At 39.0% G+C, this 14,435-nt stretch overlaps 1 protein-coding gene across 2 annotated transcripts in view; it reads left to right on the forward strand.

The window, feature by feature from the left end:
• LOC122789773 (synaptotagmin-like protein 2) overlaps nucleotides 1-14,435 on the forward strand; it is a 1,041,792-nt gene that overhangs the window by 669,951 nt on the left and 357,406 nt on the right. For both annotated transcript variants that reach the window (XM_044057212.1, XM_044057213.1), the window contains exon 5: nucleotides 4,635-4,764. In XM_044057212.1, the coding sequence (XP_043913147.1) occupies nucleotides 4,635-4,764 (130 nt within the window). The remainder of the gene's footprint in view (nucleotides 1-4,634; nucleotides 4,765-14,435) is intronic.

Below are 14,435 nucleotides of genomic sequence, written 5' to 3' on the forward strand. Positions count from 1 at the left end.
AGTACTTCTGTTGATAGCTCCTACTCTTTTGATCACCATGTAAAAGTGGTTGTCAAAAAATCCTGTTATTTAGCTTAGCTAATCACCAAAGGAATGTCTAAAGAGGTAATCGCTCCATTATACCCCGCTTTATTTAGTCCAGTTATCTAGTTCAACTCCCCCTTTGGGATGTACCTCAATAAACATAAATTAGAAAGACACCCAAAGTTTCCTAACCAAAATGATCATAGGTCTAAAGTCCCTAAGCTACCATAAGAGACTGGAAGCTCTGTTCCTTTAGAGTCTTATAGACTTTTGAGGAGAGATCTCAGTTTTGCTTACAGCACCATTAGAGACCCACTTGGCCTGGACCTCCTGTTTCTGCACAAGCCCAATATTTCCACCAGTACTAAAACCAGAGATCTAAATCTTCACCAGAAGATAAATAAAATACAGTGGAGGGACAGGTTTATAACCCAGCTCCTCCCAAACCTCTGGAATAAATATTCCCTGCATGTTAAGCAGTGTGACTCACTATCTTTCTTTATATGTAAACTAGGTTACCGGAAAGGTGTCCAGTGCACAAATTTACTTGAGGACTGACTAGTATGGGACTCCTGGAAAAAGGAGGTTTGGATTGGGGAAGGATACCAGCAAGGTCATGAGGCTCAGTGACCTTGGAATATTTATAAAACTATAAAGTAGAATTGGCAAGCATTTCTTCTTTCTTTCCTTATATTAAAAAAACTATTTTGTTATAGGCAATAGCTATGTACAGATAAACTACTACAATCTAAAGACGATTTATAATGTTGATGCAGACAATCCGCACTTTCATTCATAGGAATTTGACACCTCCACCATGAATTACAACTGTAATCAAACTTGAAAATACATTTCAGTTTACCTGAGCCAGATACTTCCCTTATTCTCATATTTCATTTCCAAATAATAAAACATATCTGTTAAACTAAGTATTGCAGTTAAGAGTTTATCACTATTGCAAAAAATAAATAAATAAATAAATAAATAATGTTAGCAGACAAAACTGCGCAAGTTCAAGCCTGATGATGTGTCCTGACAATATGCTTTAAAACTGATATTGTAAACAACAATATAACCATATGTTATTGTTCTGCTTTAAGACAATAATATGATCATGGAATTTTTCAACTGCTATTCAAAGTACTAATATTAAATGGAGCTTTTCTTCCCAGGCCTCTGCTAAAAATAAATCAGTGGATCAGTCAGATTATCCTGGTTAACAAGCAAAATTAAATATAACTATCACACATATAATCTGGGAATTATTTTTTTCTGAATTCTTAGTGAATGACTTTACTTACATAAATGCTGGCCTATACCATCCTACAGTAGCAATAAACACGTGATTTAAAATTTTACAAATTCCTTGTTACAAGAATACTCACACACTGTACTGGATAATACTGTATACATTTTATATCCGGGTATGTCAGGCAAAAGGGTTGCTTTAAGAACATTAAGATATAAACAAAGACCTGGAAATCAATTCTGCGGTTGAAGTAACATACCTTGGAATAGCTTGCAAGAGTCTTGCTGTCTTTCATTCCTACTAAGGTAAGGATTGCACTAAACACTGGGCAGTAACGATAGTGTTAACGTGTGTATTGTGTCTGAACTGTTTTTGTTTTTGAGTGGAAGAGGGGAATATAGTGACATATCACCAGTTGCATAGCTATCACATGCTTAGTAACAATGCCGAAGAAAGAAAGACAAGATACAGCTACAGACATTAGCCTTCCACATGGATGGTGGAAACGAAATGTGGAATGGTGTGTGGACATGGTACACAGACCACACAATCTGATGCACTTGGCATCCTCACTCATTGTGACAGCAGTTGTATCCAGTAGATATGGACAATAAGGTGTCATGGACATTCTTCGTCTGGGTACAAGCAGCTGCTGCATGGCAGAGACTTGTGTTGTTCGTCTTTGCCACTGTGGTGGGTCGTCATGATATGGATGCAGCAGATATCAATACCCATTCAGTGACCACAGCTATATGTTCACTTCTGCAGGATAAGATGGACCCTAAGGAGTGCAAGCACCTGGAGAAATATTCCCAGGCAGAAATGGACATCTTGCCTAAGGCCTTCCATATATACAGCTAGGGGATCCTTTAGACTGACAAAAGCAACTGGACCTTTCGCTATAATGTATGGAAGGAGCTTGTTATCATTACAGGTGGTGGCAGTAGTACATCTGTGCTACAAATGCGCCATTGGATCCCCAAGATGATCCACCATGCCTGCCACAAATCAAATGGCCATCCAAAGGAAAGGATGAGAGAGGTCAACGGTCCACAAACACAGACCACAATCATGGACATGGAATTCCTGACATTTCTGTCTGGGATGACACACCACTCCCTTGTGCCCAACTTCTGGCAGAGGAATGTGTCAAGTCCATAGGAGAGAAAAAAATATCACAGTATGTCAGTAAGCACACAGTCACAAAAGCAGATTTGGAAGAGGGTTGAATCCATAAAGAACAGAGCATCTTCACCCTTGCTTCCTGGGAATTCTCTGTCCAGTTTTGAAGTTGTCTTTTACTTTCAATGTCTCCCATCAACAGGCACATGAAGATATTTTCCTGTGTGCCTTCAGAGCCTCTACTGATGTTTGCAGATATCAGGCAACTTCATTGTTACAAATGCTGGAGGAGACGCAGACTTTCCTAAGACATCTATGTAGGTTATGAAGCCACACAGGCTTTCATCGTGGAACCATCAGAACTTCCTTCGGTAACTAAGAAAGTATCAATTTTGTGCAGTCAGCTACAAGAAATTGTTAGAAGAGATTCTCCTGGTCTCTTCTGAGAATGTTTCAGGACTGCCACGAATCCCCCACACTAACCAAAAAAGGGCAAAATTCAGGGTATAACATTGTCAGCAACACTGAAGGCTTTAAACAGAAACAGAAAGAAAGACAGTCATCCTATATTTTCAGAAGACAGTGTTCACTTTGACATCAGTGTTGTTCCTCTTAGCACATATTAATGGCCATGAAGAATCTTCTCAGTCTTCTGGGCCACCCCCTTCAGATATTAATTTTAATGTCCATCCCTGAGGTTCAGAGGGATGAAGCCTGACTGCATCCCAGATGCCACATGTTTGACTAGTGGCATAGATACTTGAGGGATGAGGCAAGAAGGATGGGAAATGAGCAGTGGACACTGGCCCTCCCATCCTGGAGGGAGGAAGGTAGTTTTGTTTGCTGCATTAGAAACCCCGGCAGGAATGCAGGTGTATTGCACAGCATGGACAGCTTTATGCAGCATGGCTGGGAGGTTTCACAAGCAAAGAAGCATGCACTCACCTCCTAGTGCAACTATCACAGAGCTCACTGACTGCCAAGGCAGGGGGGGATAGGGCAGGGATAGGACAGTAAACAAGAACTGGAGATTGGCCCACTACACCTACTAGGGAATGAGAGGGCTCTTACTCTGGTGGAAAAATCACCTTGATGCAAGAAGAGTAGCTGTTGGGCTGATATTAATGTCATTATTCTCAAGCTCTATATTCAAGACCCTAAAAAAAGGGATTGTGAATTGATTATTTGCCTATAGTTGCACTTGCTGATAGAATTAGTAACTATGAAAAAATAACTAAGCAGTTTTAATAAATGAAAATTATGAAGTTGATGGAAAAGCAACAAAAATAAGATCCACAATGAAAAAAATAAACTTTGTAGTTGAAATTTCTTCTAGTGAGTTGTGAGATGTGCAGCATTCAAAACAGCAAGAACCGAAGAAAACGTAGCAGAGTGGCGTAAAGGATCTACATGCTTGCATGAGTACCTATGTTAGTGGAGTCCAGTGTGATACCCACATTGATAGCTCACAAGGCAAAAACGTTTTTACCAATTCTGGACAGGAGAATATGCCAGTGCCGTGGGTGCAAACCAGACATTACGATTTGCTGCTGCAGTTACTGGTCCTTAAAACGTTACTGTTATGTTAAGCATGCTTAAGCACAGTTGGACTTTTCTCTGTCAGAAATTAGGTCATGAAAGTTGAGATCATGAACAACTGAATGATCCAGTTTTAAAAGGAAAATTAAACAGTGGATGCAGAAGCAGATTTTTAACAAAAGTACAACACTGAGTTGTTTTCCATGGGGATTTGAAGGCTATGTGGCTTGCCTGTGCTGTGTGGTATAACTTATATGGTCACACCACTTGCAAGTATCAACATTTTTAATGTGCATATATCCAAAATGCTTTTGCGCAATCATTCCATTGTTTCTGACACTCTGCAGCTATCAGTATGATCTTGGAGAATTTTTTTGAGGGGTGCTAGGGAATTCTGCGCCACTTCTGATAATTTTTGTGGAATAGCATTCTATTACTTGTACAGCATTGGTAGTGCATATTTTTATGGCAGGATATAAGTTTGCGGAGAAGCAGAATGGTGTAGATTCTAGAGTTAACATTCTACAACGTGGTTTGTAATTGTTAGGCCAAGTTATGTTACAGGAAACAGACCAGCATGCTTGCATAAAAATAGTAAGGATTGTACCTGGGTACTTCTAAAAGGTGGAATGTGATAGGAGGGTTAGAAAATAGTTTACTATGTTTGTTATTCTAAACAGAGTTCTCTTCTCCCCAACAGATTTGATAACGATCAGTGTGAAAAACAGAAGCAGCCTAAACCCCTGCCAAAATCTAATGAGAATATATTGCTGGAACACTCCACATTACCACAGGCAGAAGACCAGACAGAAACAATATTTAATACAAAGGTGAGCACTACTTGATTTATTCATCTTGCATGCTAAAATGACATTTGCATTATTACTCTCTGGGTGTATTAGTGACGTGTCAAAGTGTAACTGTTAACAGCAGGCACATACAGCAAATAATAGAGCTGTTAACTTAAAATTAAAATAAATCCCATTAAATTAATATATTTATGAAAACATTATTAATTGTTTTAACATTACCAAAGTCTGCATACCAGTTTGAGATAACATGTGCATTCTATTGAGCTACCCCACAAGGTAGAATTTGGTCCTCAGTAGTTGTGGTGGGCTATAAGAAACAGGATGTATTCTCGCAACGTTTAGACATTCTGATACATGTTACTCATTTAAGCCCTCAGAGCTGTCCACACCACAGAGTGCAAAGGATTAGTCCAGATAAAAATCAGTTTAGCTAGCAGCTCTATAAGACTCACTCTTTATTCCTCCCACAGGAACTATCTGAAAGACACCTTGTTGAAGTTTCAAGTAGTTTATTCAGTTATGTAGGTAGATAGACATTAGAACAAGAACATTCATCCATTTACCATTAGAACAAGAACACTCATGGCATCAGAGAGTTTCCTAGATCTGCTAGCTAAAGTGATTTTTTATCTTGACTGATAATTTTTACTTTGCTTCTTGTTAGTCGTGTCACCCTGTGGGTCACAGGTGGGACACCAGACCTGGCTCAAGCTGCCTGGATTACCTTTAACTGTCCAGACTACAGAAACGAAGGAATATTCTATACTGCCTGTAGTTTATGTGGATTACCTGAATTAAAACCTGGACTCACTATAGCTTTAGCAAACACTATTGTGAAGGTAAAAAGCTGTTTTGTCCAATGTTCTGATGGTAAGCATCTGACAGACCCTAGTAGCTTACAATGGATACCAGTGGCAGAAAATTAGATTCTCTGAGGAAACCCCAGATTTGTGAAACTTAGCAGTCTGAAAATGTTTACTTTATTGGTAGTTTTTCATTTCATAACCAATAATAGAAATATTTAATTTCATACAGAGAGCTTTGACGTGTAAAGCAGCAGTAATGCAGAAGCAACAACATATCAAATAAACAGCATTATCGCCACTTCTGTTCTTTTAACTTGGGTTGCATTATTTGTATATTTGGAATGTAAAGTTCATTTTCTTTCGTGATAGTTATTGAAATATTATATTGCTGTATGAAATGGGTATTTCCCCCACAGTTCATAGTTTAGTACTAAGCTAACTGCCCTTGCGAGCCATTTTATGCCTAGCCAGTTATCCCTTGTGAGACTCAAACCCTGTGTCTTGGGTTTGTAAGGCAAACACCTTGGCCATTAAGCCACCCTCCCAACCATGTTTCATGTATCTGCCATTATAAAAATTTGGCTACCAGGAAAACTGTTCAGAAGTGAGTTTAGCTTTATTCAAGGCAGAACATGCTTCATAAAAAGGAAGAATTCAAATAATAAAGCCTGTTTAAACTGAGGACTTGGCCAAGCAAGTATTCCAACTGACTTTAAACTTGTTTTGTATTGTACTAGTCTGCCTGTTGCTAGTTTGCACCAAGTACTCAGCGTCAGGAATCAATAACAGTCAGATGTTCAGACTAATAAGTCAAAATCCTAAGAGGCCTGTGTCACTGTTGTATTTTTAGTATATATTTTAGTGGTCTACCCACCCACAGTTCATCTCACTCAGTATTGTCTTTCTTCCCCGTCTATTCTTTGGTGCACATTTTGTGGATTCCTTATGCCATCTTACTGCAAACTGATTAAGCATACAAAAGGGAGCAGATCCTCAGCTGCCTTTTTTTCTCATACCAACCTTTTCTTCCTTCTCTTGATAACTCAAAGCAACAAGTGGGTTGAATTCATATATTTAGATCACTGTCAGTATAATCAGACGTTTTGTCTCTATGTCATGACCACCCTAACCCTGTTACTGTTTTAATTTCACTATTAGTTTAAACTGTCAGAGTCTCAATCTGTGTCTAGCTAGACTGCAACAAAGTATCATATTACAAAATAAATCCACTACTATGCAGTTGCAACTAGTCCTCACCTAGTATTTCAAGCAAATTCAGTCAGATACCATTTCATATTTTAGAGTATATAGCACAATGTCTTCTTCAAGCACGTAGAGATATTGCATACATAAAACAGTGGTATTGCAACAACCAGCATCACCTACTTTTGATAGTGAAAAATACCAAAGTTAAGTAATACCTACACAGATACATACATACACAGTTTCAAAGTCTGCAAATTTTGTTTAGAGGTAACACCAGATTAAAAGTCATGATTCTCCATCTAGAAGATGAAAGACTAAATAATGCATAGAAAAGTAATTTACAATTTGCTGTATAAGATTCCAAAACCCCTCAAGAAAATTCACAATGCATAAGTTGTGTAGATGAAAAATCAGACCAGTAGTTATATGTAAGAACTATGAAGTCAGTTCCCACTGTAAATCAGACTGCCTTACCAAAGGAAGATCATGCAAATCTTATAGGAATTATAACCATTTTGCCATATGGAAGGAAAGTAATCAAGAAATTGATACGTTTTGCAGAAATATGTATACAGAATGAATTGTGCAAAAACTACACCAAACAAATGAGGAAAGTAATTTGCCCTGTCACTGTTCCAGTGGTGCAACATCTAGACTATGTATGTTTGTTACTAATCACTACAGCAAGCCACAACCAGGAAGCTGTCAAGATTCACAAATGCCACTTTGAGGCAACAAATAAGTGTTAGGATACAGCAGAAAATGTTTTGTCTTCTTTGAATATACTGTGCCTCTAAAAGGAGTTTTCCTTAGTAAAATGTATGTCCACCCTAAAAGTAATGGTAGCTGTTTTGTTTACTTTGCTACAGTAAATGACATGTCAATTCTCAGTTATACTACAGCAATTTTTTATTCATTCTTAGCTGTAAAACCAAAGCTGCATATAGACAGTTACAACAGGAATTTCTGTGTTTTTGTTTTTTAACCAGGGTAGTGGCTGATACACAGTGGAACGATTTCAGGCACAGCCTAGGAGTAACAGTAGAACTTAGATACTACAGCAATGAATTTTAATAAAACCAGTTGCAGGAAAGCAACTGAGATTCTAAAGCAATATGAAAGTCATATGTAGAAAAGATGTATGCATTGCAACTGAATTTTTTTCTGAGGTTTGTAATATGTGTGCATATACGTCAAAGAAAACCAAGAAATTCCATATCAAGTGTCACAGACTACAGTCTCTCAGTATGCTAACTTCACACGACAGTATAGTTTATGTAAGGTAAAGGTGGAACAAGCATTACAAAGCAGTAGTAATCATGGAAAAGGTGTTATGTTCTATACAGTGGGTATCTAAAATAGTTTCTCTTACTAGACATAAAGGTCTAGAAGAACTAAACATTTTTGTGGGTGTCAAACACAGTAATGAATGACATTTTTTTGATGACTGAAGCTTAACTACTTCTACAACTTTTCTAGGCCCAACAGAATACAAAGCACTTATATTTGTCAGTTCAAAAGCAAAACTGTTTTAAAAAGCAGCCTAGCAGTTTTTTCTAGGTGTACGTGGAGTAAAAAAATTAATGGACATTACAGGTATCATGTGTATAAAAACATTATGAAGAGATTAAAAACAGTAATTTAATATAAACAAAAAAATGATTTCAGTAGAGTCCAAAGAGTCCTGTGGATGTGTGTTTGAAAGACAAGGTTTTCTCCAGATTCCAAAAAGGTGAAGGCAGTATAATTCTTCAGCATTATTAAACTCCATGGCAGTTTAAGATTGTTTTAGATGGTCAACCATTGCTCAGTCTTCATGCTCGTCTTTTTTTTTAAAGAATCAAAGTTTTAAGAATACTTACAAAAAAATTCAGTGAACTGGTTATTGACAATGTGCAAGGGGCCTGCATGACTGTTCAAATATAGTCCACCATTTTCTACACAGACGAAATGCATAAAAAAAGATGTGCTCACATGACACGGAGTATGCAGCTGAACATGTATGCATTTCTACAAATTTCATACAAGTATGCTCAGCAGTGATGGAATACCATTACAATGCTACAATGCCAGAGACATTCATAATTATTGTATACAGAGGCTCAGTTAATTAATCAACGGGGCGGCGAAAGCTGACACACTCTGGCTAGGCTTATAAATGCCCTCGGCCAGATAGCCTAGTACCTACCTATGAATCTATGATGGCCCACAGAAGCAGCATGCCATTGTGATATACAAGTGTATACTACATGGGCAGCATGTCTCATTTACAGGACCAGACATCCCTCAAGGTGCTTCCAGAAAGCATGGATTACAAAGGTCACAAACAGGAATGTGACAGATGATACTTTTTATATAAAAATAAAACATATCTAAAAAACATTAAGTCAGTCCAACAATAATAAAACCTCAGTTATACACAAATGTATATATATATATATATATATATATATATATATATATATATATATGTGTGTGTGTGTGTGTGTGTATACATGAACAGTGCAAGCCTGACTTGTCAGGTGTCATTCAGGAGTATTATGCACCCTATGTCATTGTTTGATGCCATATGGGTACAGCACTGGACTGTGCATCTTCCTCAGCCAATGCTAGTATCTGTAATGGTGTAGGAGACATGCTCATTCTGCCATACACATGGGGACATGTGGGTCATTCCTGATATTGGGTTGAGAGCAGGTGTGTGTGTGTGTGTGTGTGTGTGTGTGTGTGTGTGTGTGTGTGTGTGTGTGTGTGTGTGGACCATCTTGTGGTAATGTCCTGATTGGTAGGAGACTGCCTGGCACAGTTAGAAGATGGTAACTATATTATACTGGTAGGGATGCTGTCCCACTAGATGTCACATAACCCCTCCTCCATCCTTCATCCCACATGGATAGCATCCTGGAAGTAACAAGATTCTTAAATAGGTGCAGCAATCTGCAAAACAGAAACAATAAAGAACATAAAGCACAACACAATCCCAAGACATTTCTTATCAACATGGTTAAGCTATACATGCTAAACTAGATGGCCATATTCAGCTGTAGTATATTTAATGCATAAGGTATTCCAGTGGGTATAATATCATGACATTACGCAGGCATCTATAATTTGCATGCACATAACACATGCACACCTTTTATAAGGGATGACACACTAAGGGAGAAAGTGAAAAACAGTCAAAGACAAGAGGCATTGTACTAATGGATAGTTGTACAACATGTTGCTAGAAAAGCATCATTATAACACAAAACCACCACCACACTGCACAAGTACCCCAAGAAAGTAATAGTTCTGCTTCTGACAATGGCCAAAGAAGCTCCCAGGCCATGGAATGGGTTACATTTTCTTTGGTCTATTGTTTGATATTTGCAAAGATACATTCCCTAAGCTGGTCTTATTGATGGCTGTGGTTGCTGTCAGCTGCTATATATTCAATTTTTTTTAAATACTGGAAAAGCTGGCATAGAATGTCTGCTGTGGTTGTTGGAAAAGAAGAATGTTGCCATGTCCTGAGATCAGAGAGAGACTATGGCAGCATGCAACATATGGACTGATATCTTTGGTGGGATTGACAGGGGGTGCTGTTATATCCTGAGACTGTTAATTTATGCTACTGTGACAAAAATCTAGTTTATGGGGTATGCTACAGAATGTGCTACATTTGGAATGAGGTGGTATTGCTACATTATTTTTGGGACACCTGGGATGATATGGTCAGTAAGGCTTGTAGGGAAAGAAAAATACTGCTATGCCACTGTGTCCTGAGTCATTCGTTTTGCAAATATTGTTATCACTGTGTTGCCAGTAGATGTTATGTTGAATGATTGCTGAAGTCGATTTGGCTGACAAAGTGGAATAAGCTTAAATGGCTGCTTACTACTTGTTTTAGCAGTTTATGTTGTTTCATAGTTGGTTTGGTTTGTAAAGTGCAAGATAATAAGAACTAAGAAACTTGAACACAAGCTACACTATGTGGTGTACACATGATGCCAAGGCTATGGCTGTTAGTAGACGTGCAGGATTCATGTCATGTCATACAGATTAGTTATATACTCTGCATGCAGGCAGCTCTTACAGTGGTGACATGGAAGGCACTTCTGTATTAGACGACCTCATAGGTTCATAAGTTGGTAGTAGGCTATCAGCCCTAGGGCCTATACAAGCCTAGCCAGAATAATTCCCTGGATATTTCTTCCCGCAATATTTACTTCCCTGTATTAGCCTGCTTCATCTGTCAGGTAGCGAGTAAGCAATATATAATTACCACAATTATGCATGTCTCTCTGTGTAACAATACTATCTTGGATAAACAATGTACTGACATGCTGGCAAAGTGGGATGCTTGCACTCATGCTCCAATAGTGCCCTAAGTCTTTCTGGCCCTCTTAAAATGCATATCACTCCCCTGTTAGCCACTCAAGTTGAGTCCAGTGGCAGCTGTCAATTTATTCCCAATTTATGCCCAGACATCTGCCCCTGATTAACCATCAGTTAATGGTATATTACCAAACAGTATGCTGGGTACTAGAAGGACATTGCCCATGAAGAGTTGTACCTCCTGGTCTGTCCACGATGAAGCCCAGGGTGCCATCTCTTCCTGCATGTTCTCTAGTATGGTACATTTGTTGCACAAGTGTCTATGAACCTAGTGCCATGCTCATTCAGTGTCCCTCTCATCTATTGCAGCACAGCCCCACTGGCAGTGGTATACAACCGGAACAGGTGTGCAGTCTGGAAGTAGCAGCTGACAGTCACAGGTCTGCATGTCATAATTCCTTAGTTTGTCATACAGGATCTATGTCAATTGATTGAAACACAAATGATTGTTTCATACGTGAGATCAATCAAAACACAGAAAACATAAAACATTGGGAAAAAAAAAAACAGATTGCAAAAGGAAAACCAGTTTCTCATTAAGATCAGTTAACTCTACCACTAACTGCAGTTTGTCTGAATAGTGCTTTTGCTACAGAAAGTCTTTCCAAGGTAAGATATAGGGCTGGGGTTTGGACAGGGACAGGGTTAGGATTAGTATGCATTAGTAAGGTCGGCAAGGATTCAAATGCCAAATATTCCAGCACCTCAGTGCCTTTGGAACAGACCTGCTGTTGGGCCTCTCAACATAATCACCTTACTAGAACGCAGCAGGCTTGGGTAGTTGTAGCTGCCATTTTCCTGGAACACCACTTCAAACTTGTATAGCACAGCCTGTGAGCATAGTCTCATATTGGCAAATGGGCTGCTTGCTGTGGACCATACCTCTCAACCTCTTAGCACAAGAAATCTGGACAAAGGCAAAAATAATGGGAGGACAAAGGCCCAAAAATAGGGAGAAATTTTAAATATTGCTGTTATAAACTTAGAAAGTTGCTAGAATAAGAGGTTTTGTGTCGGCATGCATTTTCTGAAGGACAAAGTCTGAAACTCAAATGCCTGTCATTAATTTGTGACTTAAAACCAGAATGATTTGCCAGTAAATAACCAAAATATAAACCAAAAATCTGGACAGTTGAGAGGTATGTTGTGGACCCTGCTCTACAGCATATGACTTATGCAGATTATATGGTCTCTCCCTTTCTTAAATTTCTCCAAATCTTTTGGGTTTCTAATACCGTGATGAGAATGGACCCCATTCCCTAAGTCAAAGTATGATTAAAGTTCATGAAATTAGTATTGTTTCAATCTTTGACATCAGCCAGTAGTGCTCTTCACAGCACCTGCAATGTGCCCAGTAATGGCTCCTTCTGCAGTTCATATGGAGTTACATGTATTGGTAACATATCCAAATATGATTGTAAATTCCTTTTTATAGGACCTGTTGCTCCTACTACTATTGGAACTGTCTGGGTATCTTTCTTCCACATTGCTCTCGTTTCTGCTTGCAAATCCTGATATTTTATGACTTTGTCTCTCTGTACGGAAGACACTGTAGTCACTGGGTGTGGTGATTTCAATGATCAATGCTACTTTTGTCTTCTTTTCCTGGGCCACTATATCCAGTTTTCTAGCATCTATCTTTTGACCTGTTGGTAATGGGTGATCCCATGTGGTGTAGACCATCATTTTCTATGATGCTTTGCGGCTCATGTTTCCAGTGTTCTTTAGCTAGTTCAATGCCATAATGTTTGCACAATCCCCAGTGCAACAGTCTTGCCACATTATTATGCCTTTCAGTATATAGCCCTTCTGCCATTAGTATGTCACAACCAGCAATGAGGTATGCAACTGTTTCCCATTCTGTTTTGCAAAACCTACATTTGTCTGTTTCTACCACATGTTCAATGGACTTTCATTTGTAGTATAAGAGAAGGCATGATGTCTTAGGTTACGGACAACCAGGACAGAGTGTGTCATGCAGATCATAACTCTAACCAATCACCGAATGCTATGTTGGAGCTTCTGTCCACAACTCTCCAGGTATGTCAGTCTCATGTATGCATCCCCCAAAGATGGGAAATATGCAGTCAACCCATACTTCTGACACATCTGTGATGAACAGTCACATACTGCAGCACCTTCACCACCTGCATAGATGGCCACACATACTGGGGAGAAGCTTCCTCCCTCAAGTGGCCAGATAGGGTGCTGTTTAACTTTCTCAGGCTATAGAATGAAAGCAGGTGTAGGTACCCCATCAGTACAGAGGGCTACCATAACTACACTTGTGTGGGGAGAGAAGTGGTGGGAAACACAGGCCAGACTATCTACTTCTCGTGGAGATTGGGATAGAGGCTGACATATTTCTACTTCATATGGATGACAAATACTGACCACTCTGAGTCTGTGTTTCCTATTGCAATGTGTACTATATGTAAATAGCTTTATTAATGAAGACACTAATTTGAATACCTGCTGACATTTTACACAACATCCATCATATTGATCACTGCTGCAGTAGCCTTAGCTATACGGGTTTTATCCTGCTGAAGGTAGAACAGCCAGCCAGCTTCCAAGGTGTGGGGCATCTCCCATGCACCCTAAGTTGACTAAAAGTCTGGGTGCCAAGCCCTTCAGAGCTTTACTTCTGCAGTAGAATATGCTGCTCTGTGGTTTTTGAGGAGTGGCAGTCAGCTTGTGCTTTTCCATTACTGGAGAGAGGAGTTCCCTTTGGGGAGGGACTTCTGTTCAATATTTTTATTTATTATTGATACTTTCTTCCTCTAGAAAGTAGATTTAAAGCTAGGCGTTTGTGTTTAAATGGACCATCATTACACTGTACTATACTTTTAAAAATGGGAGCACTGTTTTTTACTGTTTTAAATAACTGAAAAACATTTTTTCTGTGGAGAAATTATGTTTGGCTTACTTTTCATGGCTGGTAAAATATTTTAAAGTGCTTTTTACTGTGTTTGTCTGTAAAAACAGTGACTTTTAAAGACTTTTGTTTTTTTACTGGCATTTGCTGCCCATTTTCCATGGGGAAGAGGCGGATCCCATAGTCAGTCTTTCTTTCACACACAAGAAAAAAGTTAAGCAAACAGCCTTTGCCATTGCAGCAGGCTAGTAATTTGCCTCAGCCATGGGTGGGTTACTCTGTTGTGGCCATTAGTTGTATCTCAGACCACTCATCTTTTACCCTGAATCCCTCTAATGTAGCACCTACCACCACTATGGATTGAGTTTTAGCCACAGCTATTGGGGTCAACTCAGTGGGAAAGCCACTCTAGCCAGTCC

The sequence above is a fragment of the Protopterus annectens genome, chromosome 15.part0, assembly GCF_019279795.1.
Source record: "Protopterus annectens isolate FY-2018-M chromosome 15.part0, PAN1.0, whole genome shotgun sequence".
Lineage (NCBI taxonomy): Eukaryota > Metazoa > Chordata > Ceratodontiformes > Protopteridae > Protopterus > Protopterus annectens.